This window comes from Entelurus aequoreus, linkage group LG11, assembly GCF_033978785.1.
Source record: "Entelurus aequoreus isolate RoL-2023_Sb linkage group LG11, RoL_Eaeq_v1.1, whole genome shotgun sequence".
NCBI lineage: Eukaryota > Metazoa > Chordata > Actinopteri > Syngnathiformes > Syngnathidae > Entelurus > Entelurus aequoreus.
In genome coordinates, this window is record NC_084741.1 from 63,450,461 (window position 1) to 63,463,614 (window position 13,154).

The window sequence follows — 13,154 nt, forward strand, 5'->3', positions numbered from 1 at the left end:
CTAGGGGAGACCGAAATATATATATAGTTAAAGTTAAGTTAAAGGCCTACTGAAACCCACTACTACCGACCACGCAGTCTGATAGTTTATATATCAATGATGAAATCTTAACATTATAACACATGCCAATACGGCCGGGTTAACTTATAAAGTGACATTTTAAATTTGCCGCTAAACTTCCGGTTCGAAACGCCTCTGAGGATGACGTATGCGCGTGACGTAGACCGGCGAACACGGGTATGCCTTCCACATTGAAGCCAATACGAAAAAGCTCTGTTTTCATTTCATAATTCCACAGTATTCTGGACATCTGTGTTCGTGAATCTGTTGCAATCATGTTCATTGCATTATGGAGAAGGAAGCTGAGCAAGCAAAGAAGAAAGTTGTCCGTGCGAAATGGACGTATTTTTCGAACGTAGTCAGCAACAACAGTACACAGCCGGCGCTTCTTTGTTTACATTCCCGGAAGATGCAGTCAAGATGGAAGAACTCGGATAACAGACACTCTAACCAGGAGGACTTTTGACTTCGATACACAGACGCCTGTAGAGAACTGGGACAACACAGACTCTTACCAGGATTACTTTGATTTGGATGACAAAGACGCAGACGTGCTACTGTGAGTATGCAGCTTTGGCTTCTAAACATTTGATCGCTTGACCGTATGTGCGCAACTTTTTTTTGCGTATGTACGTAACTTTTTAAAAATATATAAGCTTTATGAACCTTGGGTTAGGTGAACGGTCTTTTGGGCTGAGTGATTGTGTGTGTTGATCAGGTGTTTGAATTGTATTGGCGTGTTCTATGGAGCTAGGAGCTAGCAGAGGAGCTAGGAGCTAGCGTAACAAACACGCAGGTGTTTTTATGCAGGATTAATTTGTGGCATATTAAATATAAGCCTGGTTGTGTTGTGGCTAATAGAGTATATATATGTCTTGTGTTTATTTACTGTTGTAGTCATTCCCAGCTGAATATCAGGTCACCCCCGGCTCTCACAGCATCTTCCCTATCTGAATAGCTTCAACTCCCCACTAGTCCTTCACTTGCACTTTACTCATCCACAAATCTTTCATCCTCGCTCAAATTAATGGGGAAATTGTCGCTTTCTCGGTCCGAATCTCTCTCACTTCATGCGGCCATCATTGTAAACAATAGGGAACTTTGCGTATATGTTCAACTGACTACGTCACGCTACTTCCGGTAGGGGCAAGCCTTTTTTTTATCAGATACCAAAAGTTGCAATCTTTATCGTCGTTGTTCTATACTAAATCCTTTCAGCAAAAATATGGCAATATCGCGAAATGATCAAGTATGACACATAGAATAGATCTGCTATCCCCGTTTAAATAAAAAAAAAATCATTTCAGTAGGCCTTTAAAGTTATAGATATATAATGTAGGAACTAGAATATTAATAACAGAAAGAAACAAAAACCTTTTGTGTGAATGAGTGTAGATGGGGGAGGGAGGTTTTTTGGGTTGGTGCACTATTTGTAAGTGTATCTTGTGTTTGTTATGTTGATTTAAAAAAAAATTTTAAAAAAAAATACCGATACCCATAATAAAAAAACCAATACCGATAATTTCCGATATTACATTTTAAAGCATTTTCCGGCCGATAATATCGGCAGGCCGATATTATCGGGCATCTGTAATTATTATCTATTACAATGTTTGGAATATGTAATATGTTACAATAATAAACCTAATTTTAAAAAAATAAATGTTGTTTTGTTTTGCTAAGTCCGCAAAGTCTGCTAATGATTAATGATTACATTTCACAATGAAAGCAATAAACATATCTTTATTTTTATTTTTATCAACAAATCGCTGTTTTTTAATGCAAATGATAATAGGAAGGCGTTGAACATCATTTGAACTACATTATTATTTTTTGTATTTAAAAAAAATGTTTTAAATGTGTTTTTTAATTTTATAAACCTTTATTTATATTATGCAACATTTACATACAAACAAGAAATAATAATAATGAAAACAAGTACAGAAACCGTACAAACTACATTACCCAGCGGCCCCAGCGAATGCTCTACGTCATCATAACAGGAAGTATGAACCAGTTGCGATAAGATTGACTTGAAGGAGGGCAGCAGGGGAGGGAAATAATGAGTTAGCAGTAAAGCAGTGTGCCAGAAAGACGCCTACCCCTGTCGGCGTCCATGGGCAACGCCCAGGGACCACTCATTCGAATGTGGAACTTATTCTAAAGCCACTGGGCGACGCGACAATTTCTACCGGGGTGGCTGTTGGCCTATGATGGAACGGGCGATGGAGCAGCTTAACGTACAACTCAGCCGGCTTACCCGCTCCCTGCGTCGGGCCAGGACGGTGGAACTCCCCGAAGGTAATGCCAGCCTGGAGGTGTTACTACAGACAATACCCGGAACCAAACGTAGCGTGTCCTAGTCCCTATATATGCATTTTACACATCATCAACAACAATAATGGTATTATTACATTTACAAAATAGTCATTTGTACTGGGAGTAAGTGTCCCATTTGTTGACATGTGTAGTCAACTCATGTTTCCTTTCTGTCATGTCCTGCAATGCATCACGGTCTGATATTGCCCAGATTAACTTGCTTTAAAATGTAAAAAGCAAGTCGTTTAGCTGATTTACTGTTCATCTAAGGTGTTTATTTCTATGTTCACAGACAATGAAACTGCAGTGTACACACTCATGCCAATGGTGATGGCTGACCAGCACAGGTAGGCGATAAACCAGCCTTCAAAATAACATGCTTTTACAAGAGGGTCCTCAGCAGGGCCACTTCAACCTAACCCAGGTATTGGCAACCCAACATGTTGAAAGAGCCATACTGGACCAAAAATACCCCCCAAAAAATCTGTCTGGAGGCGCAAAATATGTAAAGTCTTATATAAGTAAATGGTAAATAAATGGTAAATGGTAGGGCTGTGAATCTTTGGGTGTCCAACGATTTGATTCAATATCAATTCTTGGGGTCACGATTCGATTCAAAATCAATTTTTTTTTTCAATTCAACACGATTCTCGATTCAAAAACGATTTTTTTCCCGATTCAAAACGATTCTCTATTCATTCAATACATAGGATTTCAACAGGATCTACCCCAGTCTGCTGACATGCAAGCAGAGTAGTAGATTTTTGTAAAAAGCTTTTATAATTGTAAAGGACAATGTTTTATCAACTGATTGCAATAATGTAAATTTGTTTTAACTATTAAATGAACCAAAAATATGACTTATTTTGTCTTTGTGAAAATATTGGACACAGTGTGTTGTCAAGCTTATGATATGCGATGCAAGTGTAAGCCACTGTGACACTATTGTTCTTTTTTTTATTTTTATAAATGTCTAATGATAATGTCAATGAGGGATTTTAAATCACTGCTATGTTGAAATTCTAACTAATATTGATACTGTTGTTGATAATATTCATTTTAGTTTCACTACTTTTGGTTTGTTCTGTGTCGTGTTTGTGTCTCCTCTCAATTGCTCTGTTTATTGCAGTTCTGAGTGTTGCTGGGTCGGGTTTGGTTTTGGAATTGGATTGCATTGTTATGGTATTGCTGTGTATTGTTTTGTTGGATTGATTAGTAAAAAAAAATAAATAAAAAAATAAAAATAAATAAATAAATAAATAAAAATAAAAAAATCGCTTAAAAAAAAGAAGAGAATCGATTCTGAATCGCACAACGTGAGAATCGCGATTGGAATCGAATCGATTTTTTCCCCCTCCCCTAGTAAATGGGTTGTACTTGTATAGCGCTTTTCTACCTTTTTTAAGGAACTCAAAGCGCTTTGACACTATTTTCCACATTCACCCATTCACACACACACACACATTCACACACTGATGGCGGGAGCTGGCATGCACGGCGCTAACCAGGCCCATCAGGAGCAAGGGTGAAGTGTCTTGCTCAAGGACACAACGGACGTGACTAGGATGGTAGAAGGTGGGGATTGAACCAGTAACCCTCAGATTGCTGGCACGGCCACTCTCCCAACTTCGCCACGCCGTGTTATAATGAAAACAACACATGATGTACTATATTAACTATAATAGTAGACCAGTGTTTTTCAACCTTTTTTGAGCCAATGCACATTTTTTTCATTGAAAAAGTCCGGAGGCCCACCACCAGCAGAAATCATAAAAAAATGAAACTCAGTAGACAATAAAAAATCGTTGTCGCAATTGTTGGATATGAATTTAAACCATAACCAACCATGCATCACTATAGCTCTTGTCTCAAAGTAGGTGTACTGTCACGACCTGTCACATCACGCCGTGACTTATTTTGAGTTTTTTGGTGTTTTCCCGTGCGTAGTGTTTTAGTTCTTGTCTTGCGCTGCTATTTTGGTGGCCTTTCCTGTTTTGTTGGTATTTTCCTGTTGCAGTTTCATGTCTTCCTTTGAGCGCTATTCCGCGCACCTGCTTTGTTTTAGCAATCAAGAACATTTAAGTTGTTGCTATCTTTTTTTGTGTGGACATTGTTGATTGTCATGTCATGTACGGATGTACATACTTTGTGCTCCACACGCTGTAAGTCTTTGCTGTCGTCCAGCATTCATTCATTTATTTATTTATTTCAGGCAATGACATAAAAAAAGTACAAAGTTGACAACACATAATAATATAAATTAATATAGTGCAAAAGGTAATGTATAGTATGTAATGCATTATTGTCCAGTTTGCCTGAAAGGGAGTGGGAAGAAGATAATTTATTTAATCCCACCCCCAGTTCTCCATTCAGTGATTATTCACATGAGTTCACTGTTACTTTGTTCAAGGATTATAATACAGACGTTGTATCATAGTGGCATTACCACAGGTCACAATAATTATTACATTGTAACAATAATTTGTATCAACAATGTAGTAATAATGAATATACCAACAATGGTAATAGACAAAATGCCAACAATGGTAATAGACAACATAGCAATAATGGTAATAGACAACATAGTAAGGAAATGGTAAGGAAACATTGAGGACATGTTAACACTTTGAGACAGAGTACAACAGCAGGTCAAATTAAAGACCCTCATCTCTATATTTGAACCAGACCCCATGTTTGTATAATAGTTTAAATCGATTAATAGTTTGGCATTGCTTGTGTTGTAGGTCCAGTTTGTTCCATAGTTTTACTCCGCATACAGACACACAAAAACGTTTACGAGTGGTTTGAGCTCTCGGCAATAAGAAATATCCATTCTGTTTTTGTTTACTTTGTAGCCAGTTCAGTTTTAGTTTCGTTCTGCATAGCCATCCCTAAGCTTCAATGCATTTTCTTAGGGGCACTTTTGTTTATTTTTGGTTTAAGCATTAGATACCTTTTTACCTGCACGTTGCTTACCGCTGTCGCCTGCATATTGTGATCGCGGCAACCCATCATTGTCCCACACGACCCGTTTCCGACATCAACAAAGCAATTAGCTACTGGCTGCCACCTACTGATATGGAAGAGAATACCATGGTTACTCTGCCGAGCTCTAGACAGCACCGACACTCAACAACTGCACATCATTTGCGGATTATTTGTGGACTGGTTTGCAAAAAATATTTTTAACCTAAATAGGTGAAACTCCATAATCTCCCACGGCTCACCAGACTGTATCTCATGGCTCACAAGTGTGCCACGGCACAGTGGTTGAAAAACACTGATGTAGACAACACATGATGTAAATGTCTATATTGGCTGTATTAGCCTACTATCAAAATGACTATGTGTCGCAGGCTGACGCAAATCTTTGTTGACAGAAGTGTTGAAATGTAATATTTATTCTACACATTTTTACAACATTGGAAAACATTACTTAAACTGAGGCCTTTCAAAGGGTCTGATAACTCCTGGAAATTACTGGCCAAAGGTAAAGATGTGTGTGTTCAACTTGAAGGAAACGGAAACTGCAAATAAAATGACCTCGTATATTAGGCTTAGACTTAGACTTCCTTTTATTGTCATTCAAATTTGAACTTTACAGTACAGATAAAAACAAAATGTTGTTGCATTAGCTCGTTGTAGTGCAGGATAAAAGAGCAATAAGGTGCAGATATAAATAAATAGATTACTGTACATCCATCCATCCATTTTCTACCGCTTGTCCCTTTTGGGGTCGCGGGGGGTGCTGGAGCCTATCTCAGCTGCATTCGGGCGGGAGGCGGGGTACACCCTGGACAAGTCGCCACCTCATCGCAGGGCGAACACAGATAGACAGACAACATTCACACTCACATTCACACACTAGGGCCAATTTAGTTGCACTTTTGCATATGCATCCATGTTTATGGATGTATGTTATATTGTCTTTATATTCCAGCGAGTTAATGCGTTTTTGGGGGGTAATTTAGGGGATTATTTTGATGCGTTCAAGAGTATTATGGCCTGAGGGAAGAAGCTGTTACAGAACCTGGAGGTTCTGCTACGGATGCTGCGGAACCTCTTTCTTGAGTCCAGCTGTGAAAACAGTCCTTGGTGGGGGTGGGAGGAGTCTCTGCAGATTTTCTGAGCCCTGGTCAGGCAGCGGCTTTTTGCGATTTCCTGGATAGGAGGAAGACGAGTCCTGATGAATATACCTAAAATATGAGGCATAATGATGCATTATGTACATAAAGCTAGCATATATAGCATGTTAGCATCAATTAGCTTGCAGTCATACAGTGACCAAATATGTCTGATTAGCACTCCACACAAGTCAATAACATCAACAAAGCTCACCTTTGTGCATTTACGCACAGCATAAAAAGTTTGATGGACAAATAGAGACAAAGAAGGAGTGGCATAAAACACGTCTTCCTGTGGCAGCCTCGAGGAAAGTTGTAAACAAACTACGGTGCGATCAAGGACTTCCAAAATGAGTAGGACAAAATCATGCGCGCCAAATACTCTCACCAGTGAGGCATGTTTAATATAAACAGTGGGATTTCTAACCATTTTTTGTGTCTTGTTTGTCTTCCTACAGAAATCATATTAAAACAAAATATATATTTTCATCTTTTTCCATGTTCATACATTTTTGAAAAAGCTCCAGGGAGCCACTAGGGCGGCGCTAAAGAGTGTAGCTCGAGAGCCGCGCATTGCTGACCCCCGACCTAACCTGAGACCCAGGGGCCAAAAGGTTTTGGTGCCCCCCCTCACCCCATTTAGTCTCATTATAAAAAATCTAATATCTATCAGGCCATACAACTTCTTCTTTGAGACAGAATACCAATTCTATTTTTATGAACATATCAATAAACTTGAACATAAACATCACCAACTATCAACGCAAACATTCAATAACAACCGCAACTAAGGAAACGATAAGCCCTGTAAGCCCATGTACCTGCGGCTCACAAACAAACTAAGGCTACGTTCACACTGCACTGTGAATTTCCGTGAATGCAACTTATAATATTAATAATAATAATAATGGATTAGATAAAGCAAACTGACCCGCATGCAGACATGAAATCATACGTGATGCAGTTTTTATGGAAGTACACATGGCTCCAATTCTAGTAGGTCTCAGTCCTGGCACATTTGTGGCATTTTCAAGGATTTTGTGCAATCAAAGTCAACATTTTCTGAAGTGAATGTTAGCGTGTATAAGATTAAGGAAGAAGAGGGCAAGCATTTGGCTCTCGCAGTTTGTGGGACATTTGCCTCGACGTCTGCTCCGAATGAGTTCCTTGTTCCTAGTTATTTTTGTTTTCGGCTCATTTGTCAACAATTAATTTGTAACTATATTGGTAAAGAATTATGACGCTTATCGCTTTTTGATGACGTCTTGGTCGGCTGTATGCCACTTGATCGTTCAGACTGCATATTCACGTACGAAAGAGGCCTGGGTCAGAATATACAAAATCGGAATCGCACTTTAAACGTTGACATGAACAAATTGGATACATGTCTTGGTAGGTAAAACACATCTGAATTGAACTGCAGTATGAACAAGGCCTATTATTGGCTGCTCCTCATATTTTGATTAAACGTAGGAAGTCTGATTAGAACCGTGGTATTTAAATTTAGACGGAACAAAAAAAGTTGTAAGCATTTGACTGCCTAATTTGGGCCTTTCTTTCTCACTCGTCTTTTTTTCTCTTCTGGCTGCCTGATTTTTTTTTTTTAACAGGAAGCCACAGATTTGTTTGTGATTAGAGTTTACGAAAGACCGCTATACCACGGGTGGATTAAAATAATTTGCGTTTTTTGCATGGGGTGTTAAGTAGTGTTATACTTCTTAATTTGATTAAACAACCTTATTAATACAATTCCAGGGTAAAATGTATTTCATATTGACATTTATGACATTTTTTATTATAAGAATGAATTGAATTACAATTGATACTATTCATTTATCTGTACAGTGCACTGTCTGAGTTTTATGCCGCTGATGACCACTCCTTTTTTTTTTTTTTCATTGCTGTCACAAACTTCTCCATCTCATTGCCTTTCTGAGCTTTGTACTCATGTTCCTTTGTCCTTACGACCTCTACTGCACATGTGTCAAACTCAAGACCTGGGGGCCAAGTCTGGCCCAAACCATCATTTTATGTAGCCCGTGATAGCCTGAAAATAATGTGTTAATAAAGTACTTTATCTTTTCTTAGTAAATGTATTTGTTGTTTCCATTTAGACTTAAAAAAAATACATGTATTGCATGCAATTGTTTATCTTTAACATTTTAATGTTATCTAATAATAAAACAAAATATTGCAGTATTATATATTCCCCAATTTCTTTGTTGAAGTAAACATAAATAGTTAAATTTCTGCTTGACTTTCAAAGCAAGTTTTCCATCAAATTATACAATGGAAAAATGACAATAGATTTTACAGTAAAATTCTGGCGACTGAGTTTTTTTTACCGTAAGATCAACTTTGGTACCATCCATCCATCCATTTTCTACCGCTTGTCCCTTTCGGGGTCGCATGTGGTGCTGCAGCCTATCTCAGCTACCTTCCAAATACAGTAATAACCTATAAAAACAACAACTATGAATTTTACGGTAATAATTTTACCGCACCCAAAAAAAGGGACCGCCCCATTTAATTTCATTCCATTCGTTAATTCAGAAAAATATATTAAAATAAGCGGTAGAAAATGGATGGATGGATGGATATTAAAAGCTGTAAAAATACAAATTTTGGCAACTGAGCTGTCAATTTTTTTTTTTACAGCATACATAAAAAAATATATAATCAAATGAATAGGCAATAGGGCTGTACCTAACGATTATTTTGATAGTTGATTAGTCAAGGATTATCTTAACGATTTGTCGGATCATAAAGCGTACACATTTAATGGCTCTCATTTTTCCAATCGACTTCTAAATGCAGCTTAAGTTATTTTAGGCATGTGCTTACTAACAACAAAGATGACAAATGTATTCATAAACATTTATTTTTACTGTAACTGTGCTGATCATTCAGCTGTTACAGAAAAATAAAATGATTATTAAAATGTTGTCTATTTAAAAGAAAGGAAAGACTTGTAATTGTGAAAAATATAGACACTTAAAAATATTTGTTGTGTTAAACCAATAATGGTAACATAAGCCACAAATAGCCCCTTGAAGTAAAATAGTAATAAAAATGATGCAAGTTATTGTTGATTTCTTTGGAGCAAATCCCTCATCACGTGTAAGAATACGATCATATTGTCCTAATTATAGTGAAACGGCTGGGACCGGACATGCAGTCAGTGTTGACAGTCACATCTTTCCTTTTAGAGCTTTTTTGCGATTCCCGGTTTCACTTCTATGGTGGTAAGGGAGAGCAGGGGCGCCTCGTCCTTCCTCCGTGTAGCTGTGCCCAACATATTCTTCTGCCGTACACATTTAACTAGTCATAAAGATAATCTAATATCTACAAACCAAATCGCTTTGGTCGAAAATGAAGTTTTAAGTAATTCATGGTAATGTGCCTAACCACGAACCAAAACCAAGGTCTGCTTTTATTTTGTTCTGGTGTCACATTTGGCCCATACTGTATTTGGATGTATACATTCATTGTTTACTCATTGACACTATAGCATAAATCTTACAATGTGTGATTATTTAAACGTGCTGAAGCTGACAGCATATGTGTCACTTCCTAAATCCTTTTTGTCATCCTCATTCCAAAGGTCAGTGTCAGAGTTGCTGCTCAACTCCAAGTTTGATGTGAACTATGCATTTGGACGTGTGAAGAGAAGCCTGCTTCATATTGCTGCCAAGTAAGAGCTCCTTAATTGACACACTCATAACAAGCATAGCATTCATAACAAGGTTCATTTTTACAATGGAGTACTTGATGACCACTCCTTAAATGCAGCTGTGCTTCCTGGTACATAGTACAATTCTCTATTCTGTATTTTGTTCATGAACTCAATTTATGGTAATTCAACACCACTTATTTGTGTCTCCTAACACTTCATTCAAACAAGCCACACAAGGGCCAATAATTGACACACCAAACATGCCATTGTAGTGTATTCTCAGACTAGGTGAGCTGAGCACACATTTTTTAAAATGTGTTTACAAAAGTAATAAAGAAATGCATTAAGGGGCAAGTGGTAGAAAATGGATGGATGGATGGATGGATTACAATTACTACTATCACCAGCGGTCCTATAAGGGCTCTGGTGGTGTAATTATGCACTTCGCTGCCTTGAGTGTATATGTCCTGAGTTAGTTTTTCCAACACTTAACCATTGAAAATGTCCAGTGCTGGCTCAGGATAAATGGGAAGGTTGCGTCAGGAAGGCCATCTACTGAAAAACTATGCCATACAATTCATTCCATTGATTGTATTGGGGATAAAGTGTGTTGCCACATGGGATTTTGAAGGGGATAAAGACCAAAAAATCTGTCCGTATAACTAAAATCTTTTAAAATGTTCACTAATATTTATATTTTCACTGCATAGCTGTGGATCAGTGGAGTGTCTTGTTCTGCTGCTGAAAAGAGGTGCTAACCCAAACTACCAGGACATCTCAGGCTGTACCCCACTGCACCTTGCAGCGAGGAATGGGTAAGAATATAAGAATGTTTAAAATACAGGTTGTATTACAGTTAGTCTTATGGAATCATAGAAAATGTAACTAAAAATAACCAGGCCTGTCAAAATATTGCATTCATTGAGATGAATAAATTAAGTAATATTTGTTTTTTAAGCTCGTTATTCCAATTTTTAATTGCTAATTTAAGGCTGTGATTTGACAAGTCACAAAGCAACAGGGGGGAGCACAGCAGAGCCTGTGTCGGCACGAAAAGCAACAGCTGCTTGTCGGGATGCTCCCCACGCCAGAGACCAAATTATACTGTATGTCGTAAAAAATTGCAATGTAGAAACTGAGAACTCTTAATAACACTAAGGTTTGTGTTTAAATACATGTTTCAGTTACACATGTTTCGGTAGTAAAGCCACTGATTTCATCATTGCTGTAATCTGTATTTGAGTTTGTGTGATTTATCACTGATTTATACGGTATACTTATGTTTACTCAACACTTTTGTGTCAGAAATCATTAAATAACCTTACAAAGACACTTTTTTCCTATCTACAGCAATCTTTTGATCTGCCACGATCATGTCATAAATGTAAATGAAAATACCTAAAATTGAAGGTTTTTCTCAGCAATTTTTAGTTGATTAAAAAGACCTTGCAGTCATTCATTCGATTTCTCTTCCTCATCATGACTGACTTAATGTCAGAGGAAAGTGTTTTACTCAAATCCAGAACAATTATTGACACAATAAAGACAAATCAATTTAAATGTTTGTACATTGTTCAAAACAAAGATATTTTTTGTGGATATCTAAACTACAACCTTTGCCTTTAAGACAGAAGAAATGTATGGGCAAACTACTGGAATATAACGCTGATGTCAACATTTGCAACAACGAGGGACTAACGGCTGTGAGTGGAAGATAATCCTGCAACTGCTAATCAAATAACTGAGATTGTGTTCAATTTCAACTAATGGCCAGTGTTCAAAGCTGTGACTCCACCTCTCTGCTGTAGATTCATTGGTTGGCAGTGAATGGGAGGACTGAACTCCTCCACGATTTGGTCCAGCATGTGTCCAACGTTGATGTCGAAGATGCCATGGGACAGACAGCATTGCATGTAGCTTGTCAGAATGGACACAAAACTGTAAGCCCCTTTCAAGACTATTGTACAACAGAATAGAATACAATGAATTCATTAGTAATATACCAGTACAACACATTTGGATATGGTCGCAGCTTTGTTTAAAACAATGTGGTATTTTAAAGTTTAAAAGCCAGTGCCTGGAAACTCTCTTCCGTCGTTAAAGTCTCTTGTTTGGGAACACTTCACTGTCCCGGAGAAATTTGTAAACAGACAAAGACAGGTAGCTAAGACAAAAGCAGTGTACTGGCATTGTTCAAGCTGGAACCATTTTTGCTGCACTCCACAGTGGACTGTCCAAACTGTTACTGTTATAAATAAATGATAAATGGGTTATACTTGTATAGCGCTTTTCTACCTTCAAGGTACTCAAAGCGCTTTGACAGTATTTCCACATTCACCCATTCACACACACATTCACACACTGATGGCGGGAGCTGCCATGCAAGGCGCTAACCAGCAGCCACCAGGAGCAAGGGTGAAGTGTCTTGCCCAAGGACACAACGGACGTGACTAGGATGGTAGAAGGTGGGGATTGAACCCCAGTAACCAGCAACCCTCCGATTGCTGGCACGGCCACTCTACCAACTTCGCCACGCCGCCCCTGTTGCACTTGTCTACACTTTGTGTGTGTGTGTGTGTGTGTGTGTGTGTGTGTGTATATATATGTATATATATATACATATATATATATATATATATATATACATATATATATATATATATATATATATATATATATATATATATATATATATATATATATATATATATATATATATATATATATATGTATATATATATATTTATACACAGTACAGGCCAACATTTTGGACACACCTTGTCATTTCAATGCATTTTCTTAATTTTCATGACTATTTACATTGTAGATTGTCACTGAAGGCATCAAAACTATGACACCTGTGAAGTGAAAACCCTTTCAGGTGACTACCTCTTGAAGCTCATCGAGAGAATGCCAAGAGTGTGCAAAACAGCATTCTCTCGATGAGCTTCAAGAGGTAGTTACCTGAAAGGGTT

At 37.7% G+C, this 13,154-nt stretch overlaps 1 protein-coding gene across 2 annotated transcripts in view; it reads left to right on the forward strand.

Moving 5' to 3' along the window:
- The first annotated feature begins 2,062 nt into the window (after positions 1 to 2,062).
- hace1 (HECT domain and ankyrin repeat containing E3 ubiquitin protein ligase 1) overlaps positions 2,063 to 13,154 on the forward strand; it is a 41,821-nt gene continuing 30,729 nt past the window's right edge. For both annotated transcript variants that reach the window (XM_062063749.1, XM_062063750.1), the window contains exons 1-6: positions 2,063 to 2,361; positions 2,672 to 2,726; positions 10,108 to 10,197; positions 10,890 to 10,994; positions 11,807 to 11,882; positions 11,988 to 12,119. In XM_062063749.1, coding sequence (XP_061919733.1) covers positions 2,271 to 2,361; positions 2,672 to 2,726; positions 10,108 to 10,197; positions 10,890 to 10,994; positions 11,807 to 11,882; positions 11,988 to 12,119 — 549 coding nt within the window. In that variant the 5' untranslated portion in view covers positions 2,063 to 2,270. The remainder of the gene's footprint in view (positions 2,362 to 2,671; positions 2,727 to 10,107; positions 10,198 to 10,889; positions 10,995 to 11,806; positions 11,883 to 11,987; positions 12,120 to 13,154) is intronic.